This window comes from Piliocolobus tephrosceles, chromosome 2 (assembly GCF_002776525.5).
Source record: "Piliocolobus tephrosceles isolate RC106 chromosome 2, ASM277652v3, whole genome shotgun sequence".
Classification (NCBI taxonomy): domain Eukaryota; kingdom Metazoa; phylum Chordata; class Mammalia; order Primates; family Cercopithecidae; genus Piliocolobus; species Piliocolobus tephrosceles.
Window position 1 is genome coordinate 87542217 of NC_045435.1, and position 20445 is coordinate 87562661.

The 20445-nt window shown below is 51.1% G+C and overlaps 3 protein-coding genes across 7 annotated transcripts in view; 2 read left to right on the top strand and 1 right to left on the bottom strand.

The window, feature by feature from the left end:
* Nucleotides 1-9942, top strand: part of QRICH1 (glutamine rich 1) — a 67591-nt gene extending 57649 nt beyond the window's left edge. For all 4 annotated transcript variants that reach the window (XM_023231545.2, XM_023231544.2, XM_023231546.3 and 1 more), the window contains 4 exons: nucleotides 6394-6502; nucleotides 6847-6998; nucleotides 7334-7424; nucleotides 8998-9942. In XM_023231545.2, the coding sequence (XP_023087313.1) occupies nucleotides 6394-6502; nucleotides 6847-6998; nucleotides 7334-7424; nucleotides 8998-9190 (545 nt within the window). In that variant the 3' untranslated portion in view covers nucleotides 9191-9942. The remainder of the gene's footprint in view (nucleotides 1-6393; nucleotides 6503-6846; nucleotides 6999-7333; nucleotides 7425-8997) is intronic.
* Nucleotides 9943-10037: 95 nt separating this feature from the next.
* Nucleotides 10038-15335, top strand: IMPDH2 (inosine monophosphate dehydrogenase 2). 2 transcript variants are annotated; one of them, XM_023231548.2, is made up of 14 exons: nucleotides 10038-10392; nucleotides 10841-10889; nucleotides 11112-11213; nucleotides 11320-11394; nucleotides 11735-11941; nucleotides 12658-12745; nucleotides 12819-13018; nucleotides 13096-13186; nucleotides 13286-13381; nucleotides 14396-14539; nucleotides 14623-14767; nucleotides 14861-15004; nucleotides 15085-15168; nucleotides 15259-15335. In XM_023231548.2, the coding sequence occupies exons 1-14, from the start codon at nucleotides 10295-10297 to the stop codon at nucleotides 15278-15280; spliced, it is 1545 nt and encodes a 514-aa protein (XP_023087316.1). In that variant the 5' UTR covers nucleotides 10038-10294; the 3' UTR covers nucleotides 15281-15335. The 2 variants fall into 2 exon arrangements, with proteins under 2 accessions (XP_023087316.1, XP_023087317.1); XM_023231549.2 differs by having other exon boundaries at nucleotides 10245-10392; nucleotides 10882-10889.
* Nucleotides 15336-16335: 1000 nt separating this feature from the next.
* NDUFAF3 (NADH:ubiquinone oxidoreductase complex assembly factor 3) lies at nucleotides 16336-18606 on the bottom strand. The gene is made up of 5 exons (XM_023231550.3): nucleotides 17399-18606; nucleotides 17083-17275; nucleotides 16855-16921; nucleotides 16648-16748; nucleotides 16336-16568 (listed from the first exon to the last, which is right to left on the bottom strand). Exons 1-5 carry the CDS (start codon nucleotides 17473-17475, stop codon nucleotides 16452-16454), a joined length of 555 nt encoding a protein of 184 aa, XP_023087318.1. The 5' UTR covers nucleotides 17476-18606; the 3' UTR covers nucleotides 16336-16451.
* Between the last annotated feature and the right edge of the window lie 1839 nt (nucleotides 18607-20445).

The window sequence follows — 20445 nt, forward strand, 5'->3', positions numbered from 1 at the left end:
ATATTTACTTTTTATTTATGTATGTATGTATTTTGAGATGGAGTCTCACTCACTTGGTCGTCCAGCCTGGAGTACAGTGACATGGTCTTGGCTCACTGCAACCTCCAGCTCCTGGGTTCAAGCAATTCTCCTGCCTCAGCCTCCCAAGTAGCTGGGACTACAGGCACACACTGCCACACCCGGCTAATTTTTTGTAGTTTAGTAGAGACAAGGTTTCACCGTGTTGCCCAGGCTGGTCTTGAACTCCTGACCTCAGGTGATCCACCCGCCTTGGCCTCCCAAATTGCTAGGATTACCAGCGTGGGCTACAGAGCCTGGCTCATACTTTTAAAAATAATTTTAAAAAATGACTGGGCACGGTGGCTCACGCCTGAGTTCCCAGCACTTTGGGAGGCCAAGGCGGGTGGACCACGAGGTCAGGAGTTCGAGACCAGCCTGGCCAATTATGGTGAAACCTCATCTCTACTAAAAAAAAATGCAAAACTTAGCTGGATGTGGTGGTGGGAGCCTGTAATCCCAGCTACTCGGGAGGCTGAGGCAGTAGAATCACTTGAACCCAGGAGAGGCAGGGGTTGCAGTGAGCCGAGATGGCACCATTGCACTCCAGCCCAGGTGACAGTGCAAGACTCAGTCTCAAAAATAAATAAACAACAAAAAAAGGTAAATCCATAATGTAATTAAAATCTACCCTTTATTAGTCTGGGTGCAGTGACTCATGCTTGTAATCCCAGCACTTTGGGAGGCCAAGGCGGGCGGATCACGAGGTCAGGAGATTGAGACCATCCTGGCTAACACGGTGAAGCCCCATCTCTACTAAAAATACAAAAAATTAGCTGGGTGTGGTAGCGAGTGCCTGTAGTCCCAGCTACTTGGGAGGCTGAGGCAGGAGAATGGCGTGAACACAGGAGGTAGAGCTTGCAGTGAGCCGATATGGCGCCCCTGCACTCTAGCATGGGTGACAACAAGACTCCCTCTTAAAAAAAAAAAAAAAATCTACCCTTTATTAAAATGTTTAATAGTCTTATACATTTCATTATTTTGATTTATCTGAATCAAGGTCAAAAGTAAGTCTACGTATTGAATTTGGCTTTTTTTTTTTTCTTGAGACAGAGGCTCGATCTCGGCTCACTGCAACCTCTGCCTTCCAAGTTCAAGCGATTCTCTTGCCTCAGCCTCCTGAGTAGCTGGGATTACAGGCGCGCACCACCACGCCCAGCTAATTTTTATATTTTTAGTAGAGACAGGGTTTCACCAGGTCAGGCTGGTATCGAACTCCTGACCTTGTGATCCATCCGCCTTGGCCTCCCAAAGTGTTGGGATTAGAGGGGTCAGCCACCAACCTGACCTTTTTCTTTTTTTCTTGAGATGGAGTCTGGTTGGAGTGCAGTGGTGCAATCTCAGCTCACTGTAACCTCCCTCCTGGATTCAAGTGATTCTCTGGCTTAGCCTCCCGAGTAGCCGGGACTACAGGTGCCTGCCACCACACCCAGCTAATTTTTATATTTTTAGTTGATACGGAGTTTCACTATGTTGGCCATGCTGGTCGCGAACTCCTAAGCTTAGGCAGTGTGCCTGCCTCAGCCTCCCAAAGTACTAGGGTTACAGGTGTGAGCCACCTTGCCTGGCCTTAATATTTACTGTTCATCTTAATTTCCCCCTACCTTTTGTCTTACAGTATATTCATGGAAGAAACTAGGCTTTGAAATTGTCACACAGTCTAATTTTTGCTGGTTGCTCGCTGTGGTGTAGTTTAACATGTTCATTTTCCCCATGTATCTATAGTTGATTGGTAACTGAATATACAGATTGATTCCGGATTTTTGTTTTGTTTTGTTTTGTTTTGTTTTTGAGACGGAGTCTTACTCTGTCACCCGAGCGGGAGTGCAGTGGCCGGATCTCAGCTCACTGCAAGCTCCGCCTCCCGGGTTTACGCCATTCTCCTGCCTCAGCCTCCGGAGTAGCTGGGACTACAGGCGCCCGCCACCTCGCCCGGCTAGTTTTTTGTATTTTTTAGTAGAGATGGGGTTTCACTGTGTTAGCCAGGATGGTCTCGATCTCCTGACCTCGTGATCCACCCGTCTCAGCCTCCCAAAGTGCTGGGATTACAGGCTTGAGCCACCGCGCCCAGCCTTGTTTTGTTTTGTTTTTGGCAAGATTACTTCATAGTTGGCCTTTCTTTGATCACAATGCCCAAATGTCTGAATCCACTGATTCTTTATGGGTTGCAGAACAGTATTCTAATGTTATTATTACTTAATAATTACTTGGAATATAATGAAAAACTTTCCCTCGTTTTTTTTTTATCTCAATTTATCATCCAGGCTGGATTGCAGTGATGGGAACACGGACGGCTCACTGTAGCCTCAACCTTCTGGGCCTGAGCAATCTTCCCACCTCAGCCCTCCATGTAGCTGGGGGCTACAGGCATGTGCCACCATGCTTGGCTAATTTTTGTACTTTTTGTAGAGATGGGGTTTTGCCATGTTGCCCAGGCTGGTCTTGAACTCCTGAGCTTAGGCGATCCACACACCTCAGCCTCCCAAAGTACTGGGATTACAGGCGTGAGCCACTGTTCCTGGCCCTAACTTTCTCTCTTCAACTCTTTGGAGTCATAATGGTATAGATTGTATAGAAGAGGCAGGGTTAACGGCTTTTTTGTTTTTTCTTTTTTTCTTTGCTTAACCAGTTTTCCCAAAAATGATTTAGGTCATCAGCTTCCCTCAGTGATGTCCAATTAAGGTTTTCTTGTTTACAGGAGTCATTGTGAACTTACAGATTTAAACATATTTAATGAGATTCAGCTAATTGCAGTCATCTTTACTGATGCACAAATGTCCCATCATTGGCCATTAGGAGCCTCTTTAAATTGACCCCTAAGTCCTTTTGACATGACCCTAATAGTCTTTCTTAATTTCTCACTTAACAGAATGTTTCAGTCCTGTCTTGGATATTTCTTGTTCTAATGTAGAATCCTTCAGTTCTGGAGCCTGGTTCCTTTTATTGGGGTTTGGTATTTCAGTGCCTTACTTCAGTGGGCAGAACTAGAAATTGTTTTTAAAGATAAAAGACATCATTTTGGTGCTTATAGTTCAGATTCAGAATTATAAGGCTACTACCTAGGTTTTTTTATCTATAGCCCCTTACTTCCATGTTAGGAGCCCTTGCCCTCAGTCAATAGAGTCTGTTTTATTTTATTTTGATTTATTTGTTTTATTTTGAGACAGGGTCTTGCTGTGTTTCCCAGGCTGGAGTGCAGTGGCACAATCTTGCCTCACTGCAACCTGTACCTCCTGGGCTGAAGCGATCCTTCTATCTCTCAGCTTCCCAAGTAGCTGGGAATACAGGAGCACACCACCACACCTGGCTAGTCCTTATATTTTTTCATAGAAATGAGGTTTTGCGGCCGGGCGCGGTGGCTCAAGCCTGTAATCCCAGCACTTTGGGAGGCCGAGACGGGTGGATCACGAGGTCAGGAGATCGAGACCATCCTGGTCTACACGGTGAAACCCCGTCTCTACTATAAAATACAAAAAACTAGCCGGGCGAGATGGCGGGCGCCTGTAGTCCCAGCTACTCGGGAGGCTGAGGCAGGAGAATGGCGTAAACCCGGGAGGCGGAGCTTGCAGTGAGCCGAGATCGCGCCACTGCACTCCAGCCTGGGCGACAGAGCGAGACTCCTCCGTCTCAAACAAAAAAAAAAAAAAAAAAAAGAAATGAGGTTTTGCCATGTTGCCTAGGCTGGTCTCAAATTTCTGGGTTCCAGTGATCCTCCTGCCTTAGCCTCCCAAGGTTACACCCATGAGCCACCATGCCCGGGCCATTTTACTTTTTCTTACAGGGTCTTGCTTTGTCTCCCAGGCTCAAATACAATGTTGCGATCATAGTTCACTGCTGCCTTGCCCTGTTGGGCTCGAGCTGGGACCCAGGCTCAAGCGGTTGCACTCAGCTTTTTTTTTTTTTTTTTTTTTTTTTTAAGTTTTTGGATTGACGGGGTCTCCTTGTGTTGCCCAGGCTGGTCTTGAACTCCTGGGTTCAAGCAGTCCTCCTACCTTGGCCTCCCAATGTACTGAGATTATAGACATGAATAACCACATCCAGCCAAATTTATTACAAATTGTAGAGAAGAGAATAAAATTAGAGAAGTGACATCAGAGGAAGCAAGTGGCAGAGCAAACCCAGAGAAGTGGAACATGCCAAAGTATGGCAATAATTGTTCCCAGGAGAACAGTTATTTTTTAAAAAAAAAGGAAGGCCAGGCGTGGTGGCTCACGCCTGTAGTCCCAGAACTTTGGGAGGCCAAGGTGGGAGAATTGCTAGAGCCCAAGAGTTGAAGACTAGCCTGGGCAACATAGCAAGACCTCATCTCCACTAAAAATCAAAAAAATTAGTCAAATGTGATCGCGCACACCTGTGATCCCAGCTACTAGGGAGGTTGAGGTGGGAGGATTCCTTGAATCCTTCTTTGCTGAGAAGGGCTGTTTTCTGCTCATCCTGGATCTTGGGGGCTTCAGATATGTCTAAGAGCAGAAAAACTTTTCCCATTGCCACTGGGTCACAAAATAGCTGAAAAGTATACAAAAAATAGAGTCAGAACTGCCTTGAAGAGATGGAAGTACACTACTCTAGTTAGAGAGCCAGCTTTGTTCTGGCAAGAGCACAGAACACAGAAGCGGAGTGTTTTGGGCAGAATGTTCTTTTTTCTGCTTCCAGTAAGTGTCATAACACTGTGCTTGCTTGGAGAATCCCAAAACCCTGCAGGAGAATACTGTTGCCTGCTGCTATTTCATTATGCACCCAGTGCACAAACATGTGCATACTGACTGACTTCAACACATGAAGGGGCCTTAGTGGTCATGTCAAATGTTATCTTTCTTTGGTGCAGACCTGGCTGACCAGGGCTCTTGTTCAAATTATTGACCTTTGTCTATGCCTAGCTCTGGGTTCACTTATGAACTAGGGTCTTACAGTAACACCAGCTCTGTGGAGGGATCTTGTAATAGTTCAAATACTGTCATATTGGCTAGGCGTGGTGGTTCACGCCTGTATTTCTAACTGTTCAGGAAACTGGCAGGAAGAGTCTTTGAGCCCAAGAGCTCAAGGCTGCAGTTAGCCGTGATTGTGTCACTGTACTCTAGCTGGGGTGACAGAGCAAAACCTCATCTCTTTTTTTTTTTTTTTTTTTTTTGAGACAGGATCTCATTCTGTCACCCAGGCTTACGTACAGTGGTGGATCACGGCTAACTGCAGCCTTGACCCAGGCCCAAAGAATCCTCCCACCTCAGCCTCCCTGGTAGCTGGGATCACAGGTGTGCGCCATCACACTCGAATAATTTTTTTTATTTTTAATGGAGATGGGGTCTGGTTATGTTGCCCAGGCTGGTCTTCAACTCTTGGGCTCAAGCAGTTCTCCCACCTCAGCCTCCCAAAGTTCTGGGATTACAGGTGTGAGCCACCATGCCTGGCCTTCCTTTTTTTAAAAGATTGTAGAAGAGACCCTGTATCTTAGCAAAAAATAATAATAATTTAAAAAAAAAATCACCCAAAGAGTATCAGTCTCCTGTTTATCTAGAGAATGAATGACAATAGCCTTGCTTTTTGTTGTTGTTGTTGTTTTTTTTTTTTTTTTTTTTTGAGACGGGAGTCAGGCTCTGTCGCCCAGGCTGGAGTGCAGTGGTGCAATCTCGGCTCACTGCAAGCTCTGCTTCCAGGGTTCACACCATTCTCCTGTCTCAGCCTCCCGAGTAGCTGGGACTACAGGAGCCCACCACCACACCCAGCTATTTTTTGTATTTTTAGTAGAGACGGGGTTTCACCATGTTAGCCAGGATGGTCTTGATCTCTTGACCTCATGATCCACCTGCCTCGGCCTCCCAAAGTGCTGGGATTACAGGCGTGAGCCACCGTACCCGGCTGGCCTTGCTTTTTAGAGACGGTTGAAATGAGAGAAGACTTGGTAAGGCAAATGGGTGTGCATGCCAGTTCTTTGGGTCCTGGACCACCTTTGAAAATATGCAAAGCTCTGTACACTCTCAGAGAAGTATGCATATATGCAGAGTTTGGTTTATAGTTTTCTGTACTTCACTGTCTCTGAGGGCAGTCTTTTTGCCCTGTGTTAGCCTTGGATTAGAGGGTAACAACAATCATGTAAGTAAGGCTGTGGTTCTCAAGTGTGGTGTTAGAAATACTCATCATCAGGTTCCACCTCAGAAACAAGTTGGGACCCAGGTCTCTGTGTTTTAACAAGCTTTCCAGATGATTTTTGCCACACTTTAGGGAGAGTTCCCTGATGAAATTTGTACTCCTGTGTGGTCCTTATGCTTCACACCTCCCATATTGTGCCTTTGAGAGATCACCTGCTATCCTCTTGTTGTAACAGTACTCTATTCCTCCTAGGCTATGTCTTGCCCAGCCACGTGACTGAGGAGATGCTGTGGGAGTGCAAGCAGCTTGGGGCTCACTCCCCCTCCACCTTGCTGACCACCCTCATGTTCTTTAATACCAAGTAAGTGTTCTAGAGGCTCCAGTGCTGGCATCTGTCCAGTGAAGAGTGTGGAAACTATCCGAGGCCTTCTGAATTCCTCTGACATATATTTGAGAAACTGGGCTACTGAAAGCCCTAACCCCACTTGGCTGCATTTTGTTTGGTAACCAGTGAGGCAAACACCCTTGCCAGACCCCTACCATCCATCTTGATGTAGCTCCTGCACTGGATACTGGTTGGGTACAAGCCTGCCCAGATCTTGGGAATGTGGGTGGTGGCTTCTCTGAAGCACCAGTGGGCAGAGGATGAATCATGCTATCCTCCCGGCACCCCTCCCTCTGCCTTGCGTTTTACTTGTGATCCAGGTACTTCCTATTGAAGACTGTGGACCAGCACATGAAGCTGGCCTTCTCCAAGGTCTTGCGACAGACAAAGAAGAACCCCTCTAATCCCAAGGATAAAAGCACGAGTATCCGGTACTTGAAGGCCCTTGGAATACACCAGACTGGCCAGAAAGGTAGGGAAAGGAGGCAGGAATGGTAAAAACAGGTGCTACTTGTCCTGCCCTTGTGCCTGTGAGGCTAGTAATAAGTGTAAAGGTTGAGATTTGCTGGATAAAATTCACTCCCTTCTTACCAGCCAAAAATTCCGAACTTTCCTCCTAGAAGCAGAGAAGCCCCAGAGAGAATAGCTGCCTCTTCCCTTAGTAGTCACTGCCCATGCCTCATACTTTCCCTCCCTAGACCCTGTATTTCCTAGTTGGGCTGGCTGAAAGCCTAAGGTTCCTGATTTGGGTCTGAGGTAAGGCAGTCTGATGCCAGGTCTGTGGTGGTGGGGATGTGTGTTTTATAGTTACAGATGACATGTATGCAGAACAGACGGAAAATCCAGAGAATCCATTGAGATGTCCCATCAAGCTCTATGATTTCTACCTCTTCAAATGGTGAGGAGGCTTTATTGTGACTGGTTGTCCATGTGTGTGCATGTGTGTTTATGCGTGTGCATGTTCACTTGTGTGATAGCTTATCACATGGGAAAGGCATTCTCTAGTCCCAAACCACATAAAAACACTTCCAGAAAGCTAAATGTAGAAGCATCCTTGCTCTGGCTTTTCAAATGTGTGTGATGTGCCTAGCACTGATAGAAAAAGGGGTACCAGGTCCCTACAGTCAACTTTCATGAAAAGGATATGAAGGTACAGAGAATCTATCTTCATCACATATTGAGCATGGCCCTGCTTCCTGACCTTGACCTTTTGTCACTGCCACCATTAATCTAGGTGAGACTTCTCTCAGCTTTTTCTGCCTTTTGCTCATTCAGTGGTTTCTCATTACATAGTAATTCTTTTATGGCAGACAACTCCTTTCATGCACTCCCCCTTGCTAACCTCATATCTGTGGAGCTTAGTTCCCTTGCCACACTAGCTCCTCTCCACTCAAGGGCATCATATTATGCCTCTTCTCACCTTAAACACAGCTTATCAGGGAAGCATTTCCACATTCCCCACCTCTTCCCTGTTGCTGTTTCCTAGGTAGCACTTATCACTGTTTGTTATTTTGTATTTGTGTAACTTTAATTGCTACCTGTGTCCCCTCCTATCTGTAAGCTCCATGAGGTAGGAAATACTGTTGCTGCCCATTTTTTTTTAATATTGTTGCTGCCATTTTTTTTTTAATATCAGCACCTGGTGCTGACCTGGCACTAGTAACCCTTAAATAAATCTTAAATGGATGGATGAATAACTGTTAGAGGATACAGGATGCCAAGTACTTAACAGAGGTACAGCATGGTTAGGGGGAGGGGAGTGAACCCAAGTTAAGGGCCCCAGTGTAATGGCCATCATTAGTGGGTAGAAAACACAACATGAGGCCGGGCACAGTAGCTCACACCTGTAATCCCAGCAATTTGGGAGGCCAAGGTGGGTGGATCACCTGAGGTTAGGAATTCGAGACCAGCCTGGCCAACATAGCGAAACCCCATCTCTACTAAAAATACAAAAATCACCTGGGCTTGGTGGCACATGCCTATAGTCCCAGCTACTCGGGAGGCTGAGGCAGAAGAATCACTTGAACCAAGGAGGCGGAGGTTGCAGTGAGCTGAGATCACCCCCACTGCACTCCAGCCTGGAGACAAGATGCCATCTCAAAAACAAACAACAAAACACAACATGTGCAAAGACTTGGAGACAGACCCTTTGAGCAGTGAAGTTGGCTTCAAGTAAGATAAGGATGGACTCATATGAGTCCATGGGAGCCCTAGGCTGGTGCATTCAGTGATGGATCACAGCTGGTATGTGGGAAGGAGGGGCAGAGGGGAAGCAACCCAACATTTGGGGGATTTGCAGTAGTCCTAAAGGAGGACCAGGATGTAGTGTGTGGTGGCTGCATGGAATTCAGTAGCTGTGCCACAATACCTTGGGGCCTTACTGTTTGCAGACAGCATCTGTCTGGGAGGTTCAAGGTGGGAGGGTTGAAGTTGTGTTGGTGGTACCCAACTTTTATTCACATATTCTTCAGCCCCCAGAGTGTGAAAGGCCGGAATGACACCTTTTACCTGACACCTGAGCCGGTGGTGGCCCCCAACAGCCCAATCTGGTACTCAGTCCAGCCTATCAGCAGAGAGCAGATGGGACAAATGCTGACCCGGATCCTGGTGATAAGAGAAATTCAAGAGGCCATCGCAGTGGCCAATGCAAGCACTATGCACTGAGATGCCTTGGCCATAGTGCAAGAGAAAGCAGCCAGGAAAAACCAGAGAGACTTTCACACTAAAGAAGAGGCCTCCATTTTTTCTTTTTTCTTTTTTTTATTGGTGTAGTTACGAAGCCTTTCAGGCTGCTTCTGTTTAAAATGTAAAAGAAAACTTTGCCCCCTTTGCATCTTCATAAACCTGCTGCGGCAGACTCCTCAGCCGATGGTGGCTCTGGGTTTCCTTGAGATCATATGTCCTAGAAAGTTGCTGACTGACTCTTTTTTTGTCTGGGGCCTGGGGAAAGGATTTGGACTGTTAAATGTGGCCCCTTTCCATCTTCAAGAGAGATGGAATTAATGATGAATGGACCCTGCAAGGGAATCTCCCCAGCTGACTTCCACTGGGCTGACAGACTTTGCTGACTACAGGGGAACGATGTTCTTTTCTTTCTTCATGCTCAAACATAAACTTAGCATCATAATGGAAGAAAAATGAGGGGAACTTCAATTATGATTTATTAAAGACAATTTCTATTACACCCTCCTTTATGACAAGTGACATTTTAGATGTTAAAGTAAAAACTTTACCATGCCTTTTTTTTTTTTTTTTTTTTTTTGTCTTAACTTTGAGTCCTTAAAACCTGAGGCTCCTGTGCCTGATGGAATTCTTGTAACATACACTTGTGTATCATATAAAGATACCACTCTGTTTCTCTTAATGTATTCTTACTCTAGTTGTTTATTAAGAATGACAAGCACGTCTTTTCAACATGCTAGTGAACAACGCCTCTTTATTTTGGGGAGGAGCCCGGCGGGACAGTGGAAGTAAAGCCTTGCCTGTTAATTGAACTGGCCTGGGTCCTGCGGGGAGTGGGGTGGGACTTGAAATCAGCTCCTCAGTGATGAGGCCAGTGTGTGCTGTACGCATGCGCTGTTTCTTCAGCGCCAGCTCCGCCCCCGCCGCAGCGAAGCGGGTCTGTTCCGCCCGCGCGTACTACGACCTGACGTCAGCAACGTGCGCGGCGCAGTGACGAAGTCGGCTGGTTTATATCGGCGCGGCCCAGACGGTAGAGGTCTCTGCGGCGCGGTCCTCGGAGACACGCGGCAGTGTCCTGTGTTGACCATGGCCGACTACCTGATTAGTGGGGGCACGTCCTACGTGCCAGACGACGGACTCACAGCACAGCAGCTCTTCAACTGCGGAGACGGCCTCACCTACAAGTGCGGGCCTATGGGGCTCACCTGGGCGAAGAGAGGGGCGGCATGCTGGGTGAAAAGGCCAGATGGGGGCTTCCGTGGAGCCTTATTGGGCGTGGGCGCCGGGGACAGGTTCCGGGAATTGGCCACCCACCTCCGGGGCTCACTTTGAGACATCTGGAGCGGTGCTTGGGATACGGAGAAACATCTCAATAGTGCTTGGAATTTCAGGCTGGAGACTCCATGCTCCAGACACATGGAATTGTCAGGGTTGCCAGGAGCACCGATGACAGCTCGGTGGCATAAAAGGTCCCGTCCCCATTTCCACCTTGTACTATGTCTGTGACACACAGGCTCTGTCAGTGCCACTCTCTGCTCACATGGGTTACGAGTTGATTGATATATGGGGATGGAGTCTCATGCTGCCCTATGCCTGAGAGCTTTACTCCCAATTCACTCCCTTCCCTCGCAGTGACTTTCTCATTCTCCCTGGGTACATCGACTTCACTGCAGACCAGGTGGTAAGTATGATCAGGAATTGGGTCCCGAACATCAAGGTGAGCTAAGGTGCTACTGTCACCTGGTCTCTGGGCTACCTCACCAGATTTGGCTTGGGTGTGGATTTTATGGGATCATGTTACTGGTTAGCATGCAGGTCATACAAAAGTGCCTTTTTGTGGGGGACTCAGTAACACCTTGAGTAAGAGATGCTTTCCCACACTGGTTGACCTTTGTCTCCTCAGGACCTGACTTCTGCTCTGACCAAGAAAATCACTCTTAAGACCCCACTGGTTTCCTCTCCCATGGACACAGTCACAGAGGCTGGGATGGCCATAGCAATGGCGGTGAGCTCTATGGGGTGTGGGGGAAGGAGCAAGGACGCCATCGCCTTTCCCCAAAGGCATCTAGTCCTGCCTCTTGTCACTTAGTATTTCTCTTTTTATCCTGTAGCTTACAGGTGGTATTGGCTTCATCCACCACAACTGTACACCTGAATTCCAGGCCAATGAAGTTCGGAAAGTGAAGGTCAGAAGGGCAAAGATCATTAGCAAGCACTCCTGGGAAACTGCACTGAGGTGGGGTGGGGTAGGAGTAGGGGTTTATTCTATTAATTTAGTATTCTTTCTCTTCCCACCATGGGGTTCAGTTACTGAGAAGACCCTGAGATTCTGTTTCTTAAAGCAGCAGCAATAGACCAGGTGGACAGTACCTCCAGCCTACCCATGTCTCCTCTAAGATGTGTTGGTGTGATTTGGTCTTGTGGCACTGCCAAAGGGAGCATTAAGCAGAGACCCCATGCTTCAGATCAAGAGCCTGATGAAAGTAGTTCAAAGATGCGATACCCTTTCTCACCATCCTTTTCCAGAAATACGAACAGGGATTCATCACAGACCCTGTGGTCCTCAGTCCCAAGGATCGTGTGCGGGATGTTTTCGAGGCCAAGGCCCGGCATGGTTTCTGCGGTATCCCAATCACAGACACAGGCCGGATGGGGAGCCGCTTGGTGGGCATCATCTCCTCCAGGGATATTGATTTTCTCAAAGAGGAGGAACATGATTGTTTATTGGAAGAGGTGGGTGCCACTGGCAGAGTAGATCCAAGCTCTGGCAGCCCAGGTTGAAGACAAGAGGTTTCTGTTGTCTGTATGACATCTCTGATAGCCTCTCCCCTCTAGCAAATAGGAATGTCAGGCCACGTTTCTGACTCCTTCATTGGGTTTCTGCATCCTTTCTCCACCAGAGGCTTTCAAACTGCCCAAATGCTTGCTAGTATTCATGCTTTGTCTTTTTAAACCCCTAAGGTAGGGCAGTGCTCGAGGTCTGCCCTCATTTTTTTGCCATTGTTTCTGGGTGGTCCTCCTTATTCCATAGTGTAAGAGGCTGCTCCCTGTGCCGTGTTGTCCTTTCTACTCATCCCTCAATACCATACTGCTTAGGAACTACTGGGATCCCTTGAGGAAGGGTGATTTGGGTTTGAATGAACGTGGTGGTCCATAGAACTTCACCTCTGAATTAGGCAGGGCATGTAGAGGTGACTGGCCATAGGCCAGGCACAGTGGCTTACCCCTGTAATCTCAGCACTTTGGGAGGGCCGAGGCAGGCGAATCACGAGGTTAGGAGTTCAAGACCAGCCTGGCCAACATGGTGAAACCGTCTCTACTAAAAATACAAAAAATTAGTTGGGTGTGGTGGCACTTGCCTGTAATCCCAGCTACTTGGGAAGGAAAGAAAAAAAGAGTTGACTGACCATAGTCGATGACTGGCCCTTCACATCTCACCTCCCACGTAGATAATGACAAAGAGGGAAGACTTGGTGGTAGCCCCTGCAGGCATCACACTGAAGGAGGCAAACGAAATTTTGCAGCGCAGCAAGAAGGGTAAGTCCTAGAGCTGGGAAAGGGCCTGGAACTAATGCTCAGGGTCCTGATCCATGTCCTGCCCTGACCACAGGAAAGTTGCCCATTGTAAATGAAGATGATGAGCTTGTGGCCATCATTGCCCGGACAGACCTGAAGAAGAATCGGGACTACCCACTAGCCTCCAAAGATGCCAAGAAACAGCTGCTGTGTGGGGCAGCCATTGGCACTCATGAAGATGACAAGTATAGGCTGGACTTGCTCGCCCAGGCTGGTGTGGATGTAGTGGTTTTGGTGAGCTGCTACACAGGTGGGTTGGGGCAATAGGGGCAGCTGCCACATCACAGTCTGAGACTTAGTTCCTGTCCCAGGACTCTTCCCAGGGAAATTCCATCTTTCAGATCAATATGATCAAGTACATCAAAGAGAAATACCCCAATCTCCAAGTCATTGGAGGCAATGGTAAGGCAAGATTGTGCCCTGAGGGATGTGTGGTAGGAGTGGATAAGCTGGGCTCCCACCTTAACCTTCACCTGAGTGTTTTCCTTTCATTCACCTTAGTGGTCACTGCCGCCCAGGCCAAGAACCTCATTGATGCAGGTGTGGATGCCCTGCGGGTGGGCATGGGAAGCGGCTCCATCTGCATTACCCAGGAAGGTAAGAATATACTTTGATAGGGCCCACAGAGACCCCAGTTTCAGGCCCCACATACCTTGGAGCCAAGCACTCTTATGGGAACAAGAGTCCTCCAATAGGGGCAATCCTGGGGCCAAACTGACCTCTTGGATGGGTGACATGGCTGGAAGCAAGACAAGGTCTTGTCATCCCTCACCTGCCACTCCCTTGCCTAGCCTGGCCTTCTTGCTCCTGCTCTGCACCTTCTCTAAACTCTGGTCTGTTTGTTTTATTTAGTGGCTCCCAAGATCCCTCCAGACATAAAGTCCCACAGCCCCAAATGCCCTTCTACTGTCACGGGTTGCTATAGTAAGTCCAGCCCGGCCCACTGGCCCGGCCCAGTTGCCCACTGCCCGGCTGCTTGGTTGACGTAGCTGTAGCTCCCGGGGTTTGTGGTGCTGATGGGTGGGCAGGGCCAACTGATTCACAGACCATGGTTTGTGGGGGGTGCTCAAGAACATAGCTCCCCTCTTCCTCCTGGGGTGCTGATAGGGCAGGACTTTCTTTCCTAGGCAGGCCCTTTCCTGCCCACATCTGCAGCAGGCATGGCTCAGGGACCAACTCCTTTGTGTGGACCTTGCTCTTCCACACAACCATTGCCTGCTCCACACCACAACCTGCTCTCCCACACAACCACTGCCCTTACCTTGCCTGAGCTGCCCACCATTCAGGAAGGGCTGGGCCTGACTTCAGTGCCTCTGGGGACTAACTGCACGGTCGGGGGCTTTCCCGGCTGCTAAGACTGCATGTGCCTGAGGCTGTCCTGGGCACTGCACACATGCACGCGCACATGTGGGGGTGAGTAGAGGGCAGCACAGCAGTTTGTACTATTTAAGGCACATGGGGTAGCAGCCATCCCAGACACATCTCTTCCTCATCCAAGCTGCAGTCATGATGCAGATGCAGCCAAAAGCTCCTGGGTCTTAAATGTGGCCACAGGGTCCACTGCCTGTCCCCATTAACCCTATCCACCCATGTGTTCCTCCATCTCAACAGTGCTGGCCTGTGGGCGGCCCCAAGCAACAGCAGTGTACAAGGTGTCAGAGTATGCACGGCGCTTTGGTGTTCCAGTCATCGCTGATGGAGGAATCCAAAATGTGGGTCATATTGCGAAAGCCTTGGCCCTTGGGGCTTCCACAGGTGAGGCCCAGTACCTGTGAAGGCCAGTGGGATGTCTCCCCAGTGCTGCTTAGGCTTTTACCCAGCACTCCATCTGTCCACAGTCATGATGGGCTCTCTCCTGGCTGCCACCACTGAGGCCCCTGGTGAGTACTTCTTTTCCGATGGGATCCGGCTAAAGAAATATCGCGGTATGGGTTCTCTTGATGCCATGGACAAGCACCTCAGCAGCCAGAACAGATATTTCAGGTGGGACAGGCAAGCTAGTTACCTCACCCTAATCCTACACTGACAGTCTCATCTCTGCTGTGACCTTGCCCATGTCTCTGCCTATTCCTGCAGTGAAGCTGACAAAATCAAAGTGGCCCAGGGAGTGTCTGGTGCTGTGCAGGACAAAGGGTCCATCCACAAATTTGTCCCTTACCTGATTGCTGGCATCCAACACTCATGCCAGGACATTGGTGCCAAGAGCTTGACCCAAGTCCGGTGAGCTTGGGAAGCTGGGACATGGGTAGAGGCGCTGGTCCAGGGCCAGCTACCCACATTTGACCTCTGCCCCTCTTCAGAGCCATGATGTACTCTGGGGAGCTTAAGTTTGAGAAGAGAACGTCCTCAGCCCAGGTGGAAGGTGGTGTCCATAGCCTCCATTCGTAAGTCACCCTGTCCTTGGTGGGGCCTCTGCCATGCCTCATGCCTCCTTTCTCCTGCCCTCACCTCACAGGTGGTCCTTCTGCCTGCAGGTATGAGAAGCGACTTTTCTGAACAGGGATCCAGCACACCTCCTCAGTTTTTTCAATAAAAGTTTAGAAAGAAAAAAGTGATGCCTGATCTTTCACCAGATAGGTGGGGCTGTGTAGCTTCCACTACCACAGATGCACACAAACACAGCACCCTCATTTCCAGGGGGAGCCTCAGGCCCTGAGATAAATGTGTTCCAGGTTCAAAAAGTTCTTCCTGAGGCTGCTCACAAAACAGCTCTGACCAGCTGTGGCTCCTGGGGTTTTAGTCTCACACTGAGCATCTGACTCTGGCTCCCGAGGGGTCAAAGGGTCAAAGAACAATCCCTGGGACTGGCATACACAGGGCATCCTGCTAGCCTATAGCTTGGCCATATAGGACCAGGTCAAGACACATAAATATTCCCTAACTTGAATGTCTCTCGGCCATGCATGTTGGCTCACACCTGTAATCCCAGCACTTTGGGAGGTGGGCATATCACTTGAGGTCAGGAGTTTGAGACCATCCTGGCCAACATGGTGAAACCCCATCTCTACTAAAAATACAAAGATTAGCTGGGCATGGTGACGCATACCTGTAGTCCCAGATACTCAGGAGGCTGAGGTGGGAGAATCACTGGAACATGGGAGGGGGAGGTTGCAGTGAGCTGAGACTGCATGACTGCACTCCACCCTGCAAAAGAGCGAGACTCCTCTTCAAAAAAAAAAAAAAAGGGCCGGGTATGGTGGCAGGGGGCCTGTAATCCCAGCTACTCAGGAGGCTGAGGCAGGAGAATCGCTTGAATCCTGGAGGTGGAGGTTGTAGTGGGCCAAAATCACGCCACTGCACTGCAGCCTGGGCGACAGAGCCAGACCCCATCTCAAAAAAATAAAGTCAGCTATTTTGTGAGAAAAGTCATTGAAGTCCTCTCAACTCTGCATGTGAGGAAGTAGGTCTAGAACAGGTAAACATACTACTACCTGGCTTCTGAAAAACTAAGGAATCCTAAGTAATCTAGATAAAAAAGTGACTCCTTGGTTTCCTCACATTCCCCTCCAAGAGCCCATCAGCTCCTGGCCAGCAACACACCTGATACAAAATGGGAGAAGTGTATAAATTATTATGTTGATAAGCAAGGTAAGTGCCAAAGGGTAGATAAGAGTGAAACCATTGGGAAGTCTGGCAGAGTGCAGTCAGCAGGACAGTTCATGGTGATTCATTGAGCAGCTTGGCCCAAAGGTTTGAGTGAAGTCCCTCCTGGTGGAGGGATGAGAGCAGCTCCGGTTACTCGGCCTTCATGACACAGGAAGTTGAAGGTGGCACAGGCATTGGGCTGCGAAGAAAAGGCCAGCATCAGCCTGTCTAGCGTCAGGTCTGTGCTCCCCGCAGCATGCCCCACTCCCGGGACTCACCGTGTCCTGCACTTCCACAGCAATGCCCCGCTGCCTCATGGCTTGAAGCACCTGGGGCTGCAGCCTTTCGGTCCGGTCTCCAGTCCCCACCACAACAATCTCTAGGGAAGGGAGAATGTGGCTAGTCTACGGTTCTGTTGAGAGGCTGGGGTGGGGTCGCCTTTTGGGGCCCAGAACACCTCTGTTCTCCCTCCCCTCCCCCAGTACCTATCCGGGGCTCCAGCATCCAGAAGAGGGAAAAGCTCTCTTCGGTGATGTCCTGGTGGGATCCCACCTGTGCAGGGAGGAGGCACATTTAATACGACAAATCCACGCAGCCTCTCCCCACCTCCATCCACTACAGGAGATAGAGGAAAGCCAAGTTTGCAGGGACAGAAGCAGGGTGAGGGCCTGTGACTCTGGGCCTGAGTTTCCTCACTGCGGGCCAGGACTCACGTTCCACTGCACCACCGAGTGCGGGAGCAGAGCGCAGGGCCCGAGCACGCGGTTTCCGTTTATCATGAAGCCGCGGCTGTTATAGCTGTCGATGTACATGGCCTGAGCGGCCTCGCGTTGCAGCAGGGAGATGTGAGTCCGCTGATACAGCTCGTCATCCGCCGGCGAGAGTCGATGCCCGCGCCGCGGGGCCCTGCGGAGGAAAAGGGTCAGGGGCGTGGGGCCGGGCTGCGCTGCCCGAGAGGCCGGAAAGTGCGGGGCTGGCTGTCTTCGGCCCTAGGGGAGGGATGGTCGAGGGCGCGGGGTCCAGGCTCACCAGAGAAGCTCAACGGGCGGACAGCGCAACGAGGGTCGCGCTCGATACAAGCTACGCAGCGCGAGAGCGGTGGCCATGGCTGACCTACGCGCGGCGAAGTCGTCACCGGCGCCGTTAGTCACCAGGTTGGCGGGGCCCTGCGGAGCCTGACCCAGCGAGGCTGCAGCGCCCCCTGCGTCCCGGAGGGCACCGCACAGCTCCGCCGGCCCAGCAGGCGAGTGTCATCTGTCCGAGGAGGCCGAGTTCCCCGACCTCCGGCGCAGCTCGTGTCAGCACCTGCCGCCCTCCCCGTCCCGGGCCCTTGCCCACAGTCCCAGGGGAGTGGAGCACCTGGTAGCGTGGCCGCCCTCAGGGCGTTGCCTGGGCCGCAGCCGCGGCCTGCCCCCGGGCTCTCAGCTATTAAACCGCGCTCCCTGGGCGGGGCGGTCGCCCACCTAGTCGTGTCCCGAACACCTGGCCAGGCGGTCGGTGCCAGACTTCTAGCCCCTAATCCCAGCCTTTGGGGCTTCGGGCACCGTGGGCGGGGCAGCCGACTCAAGTTTCTCCGGCTCAGCGCCGAAGCACGCCCCGCCCTAACCGCCACCCGCGCGACCGTTGGCCTCTCCACCGCCCGCGGAGAGGGGCGTGGCCGAGCGTGGATTGGCTTCTCAGGTGCTCCAGGGGGCGTGGCCAGATGGTTTCTCCTTAAAAATGGCTCCAAGTCTGCAGGCAGCCAGAGCAAGCGGAAGGGCAAGCTGTGGTAGTGTTGGGGTGACCGTTCGGCTGGGCCAGACCAGGCCGAACCGGACCAGACTTGAAGTAGAAGCGCGTGGAGCATCACCTTGTCCTCGTTCACTCTGCTCGCGTCCTGGGAGTCCCCCGTCCCCCGTCTTGATCCAAGTCAAGGGCCTACTGGCGCGAGAGTCGCTGGCGCCCGCGCGGGGTTTGGGCATCTCGGCACGCCGGCTCTGTCGTGGCCTCAGGGGAACATTGTCGCGTTCGCTACCCGCGGGGCCGAGCGAGCGGGAAGCTCGGCACAGTCGGGGCCTGGTAGTGGGTCCCCTGGGGCCGGTCGCAATGGGTTTCTGGGGGTCTCGCTGCTGCTCCGTGGACCCCTTCGGCTCCTGGTGCTCTGGGCGCTGGCAGCGTCACCGGACAAAGGCCACGAGCGCGGGGGTGTCCCCAAGGCGGACGCGCGGGTTTACTTCCTCTCCGGCCCCACGGGCGCGCTTCCCTCCTGGCGGATTCCGAAGCCCGCCCCACCACCGTCACCGCACCAGTGGCCCAGGCAGGCTTCGTGGGACCAACAGGGCTAATCCTGCCCCGCGGATCTAATCCGGATCGGGACCCGGTCCCAGGGGAGGCCCCCATCTCCCCTTCTATTGTTCTGGGGCCCAGGTGAGCGTCTTGTTCCCTCTAGACTCGGTTTCACAGCCTACTCCCGGGTCTTCCTCCTGGGACTGGGGATGGACGGGTTCTGATGTGGCCCCAGGGCGGGTGACCTGGGGGCAGGAGCCTCCCCGCCCCCCGCCAACGGCTGGACAGCGGGCAACGGAATCCCAAAAGCAGCTGTTGTCTCCAGAGCATTCCAGCTGCGCTTGGATTTCGTCCCCTGCTCTCCTGCCTGAGCAGCGCCCTGGCCCAGATGGGGTGCCCCTGACCCCCAGACATAATTTACTGAGCCACTTGGGTCTCAGTTCCTCTCAGGTGCGCCCTCAGGCTGGAGGTGATGGGTGTAGAGGTGGGAGAGCCGAGGCTGGTGGCCATCTCTGGAACCCTGGGGAGCACTAGCGAGGAAGGGTGGACCCAGGACCTCCGGGTAGGAATGCAATGGTAGTGAGTCCCCGAGGGCTGCCTCAGCCCGCATTTCGCTAAAGATAGCCCTCTACTTCCTGGGGAAAAACCACCCCAACCGTCTTCGTGGATGAGAGTATCTAAAGTCCTCAGTTTGGCTGAGGGTTCCCAACCTTGCTAAGCAGTTGTCTCCAGGTTATGCACCTTCAGAATGGAAAGCGCTTTGGAATGACACGATCACTCCCGTTGAGTGGGCCCCCGAGAAGCCATCGGGAATGTCGTGTCCGCCCAGTGCTCTTTCGGCGCCTCCCAGCAGGGCCTCAGCCCTGGCCCAGAAAAGGGCCTTGCCAACAAGCTTTTCCTGCCCCTGGGTTTCCCTGCTCTCCGGATTTCCCAACTCTCTACTGAGTTAGCTTCTCTATTAAAAGGAATGGGGGGGGGGGGGGGGGGGGGTGAGTATGTTACAGTGAAATGAAAACATTTGGGAACCTTTGTGGGAGAAAGAAAAAGCTTTCCTATTGGTAGAGAAGCAAGATATTCCAACTGAGGCCTATTTTTCTACTTCTTATGGTCGCATTATTTGGTTGGCCTGTAAATGGCTGTTGCCTAAAACAGGAAGCGTAAGGATCCTTATTAAAGCACACCAGGTTAAAGGAGTCAGAGTCACATTAAAAGCTGATCATTCTGGGCCGGGCGCAGGGGCTCACGTCTGTAATCCTAGCACTTTGGGAGGCTGAGGCAGGCGGATCACCTGAGGTCGGGAGTTCGAGGCTTGACAAACTTGGAGAAACCCTGTCTCTATTAAAAATATTAAAAATACAAAAGTAGCCGGGTGTGGTGGCGCATGCCTGTAATCCCAGCTACTTGGGAGACTGAGGCAGGAGAATCACTTGCACCCGGGACGGGGAGGTTGCGGTAAGCCAAGATCACACCATGGCACTCCAGCCTGGGCAACAGGAGCGAAACTCTGTCTCAAAAAAAAAAAAAAAAAGCTGGTCATTCTGGAAGGCTTCATGATGGTTGTAATTTCTCAGGTATCAAGAGAAGAAAACCGGCAATTGTATCAAGAGTGCGCATTTATTGGGCATAAAGACGACCCGGGCTGGGCGCAGTGGCTGACGCCTGTAATCCCAGCACTTTCGGAGGCCAAGGCGGGCAGATCACGAGGTCAGGGGTTCGAGAGCAGCCTGGCCAACATGGCGAAACACGTCTCTACTAGAAATACAAAAATTAGCCGGGGTGGTGGCGGGCGCCTGTAATCCCAGCTACTCGGG

Bases quoted from the DNA above. Each gene is read 5' to 3' on its own strand.
- IMPDH2 (XM_023231548.2), top strand. From the start codon at position 10,295: ATGGCCGACTACCTGATTAGTGGGGGCACGTCCTACGTGCCAGACGAC. The intron at 10,393-10,840 runs GTGCGGGCCTAT...CTTCCCTCGCAG, and splicing joins GGAGACGGCCTCACCTACAA to TGACTTTCTCATTCTCCCTG. The intron at 14,540-14,622 runs GTGAGGCCCAGT...ATCTGTCCACAG, and splicing joins GGCCCTTGGGGCTTCCACAG to TCATGATGGGCTCTCTCCTG.
- NDUFAF3 (XM_023231550.3), bottom strand. From the start codon at position 17,475: ATGGCCACCGCTCTCGCGCTGCGTAGCTTGTATCGAGCGCGACCCTCG. The intron at 16,749-16,854 runs GTACTGGGGGAG...TCCCTTCCCTAG, and splicing joins GATGCTGGAGCCCCGGATAG to AGATTGTTGTGGTGGGGACT. The intron at 16,569-16,647 runs GTGAGTCCCGGG...TTTTCTTCGCAG, and splicing joins CTGTGGAAGTGCAGGACACG to CCCAATGCCTGTGCCACCTT.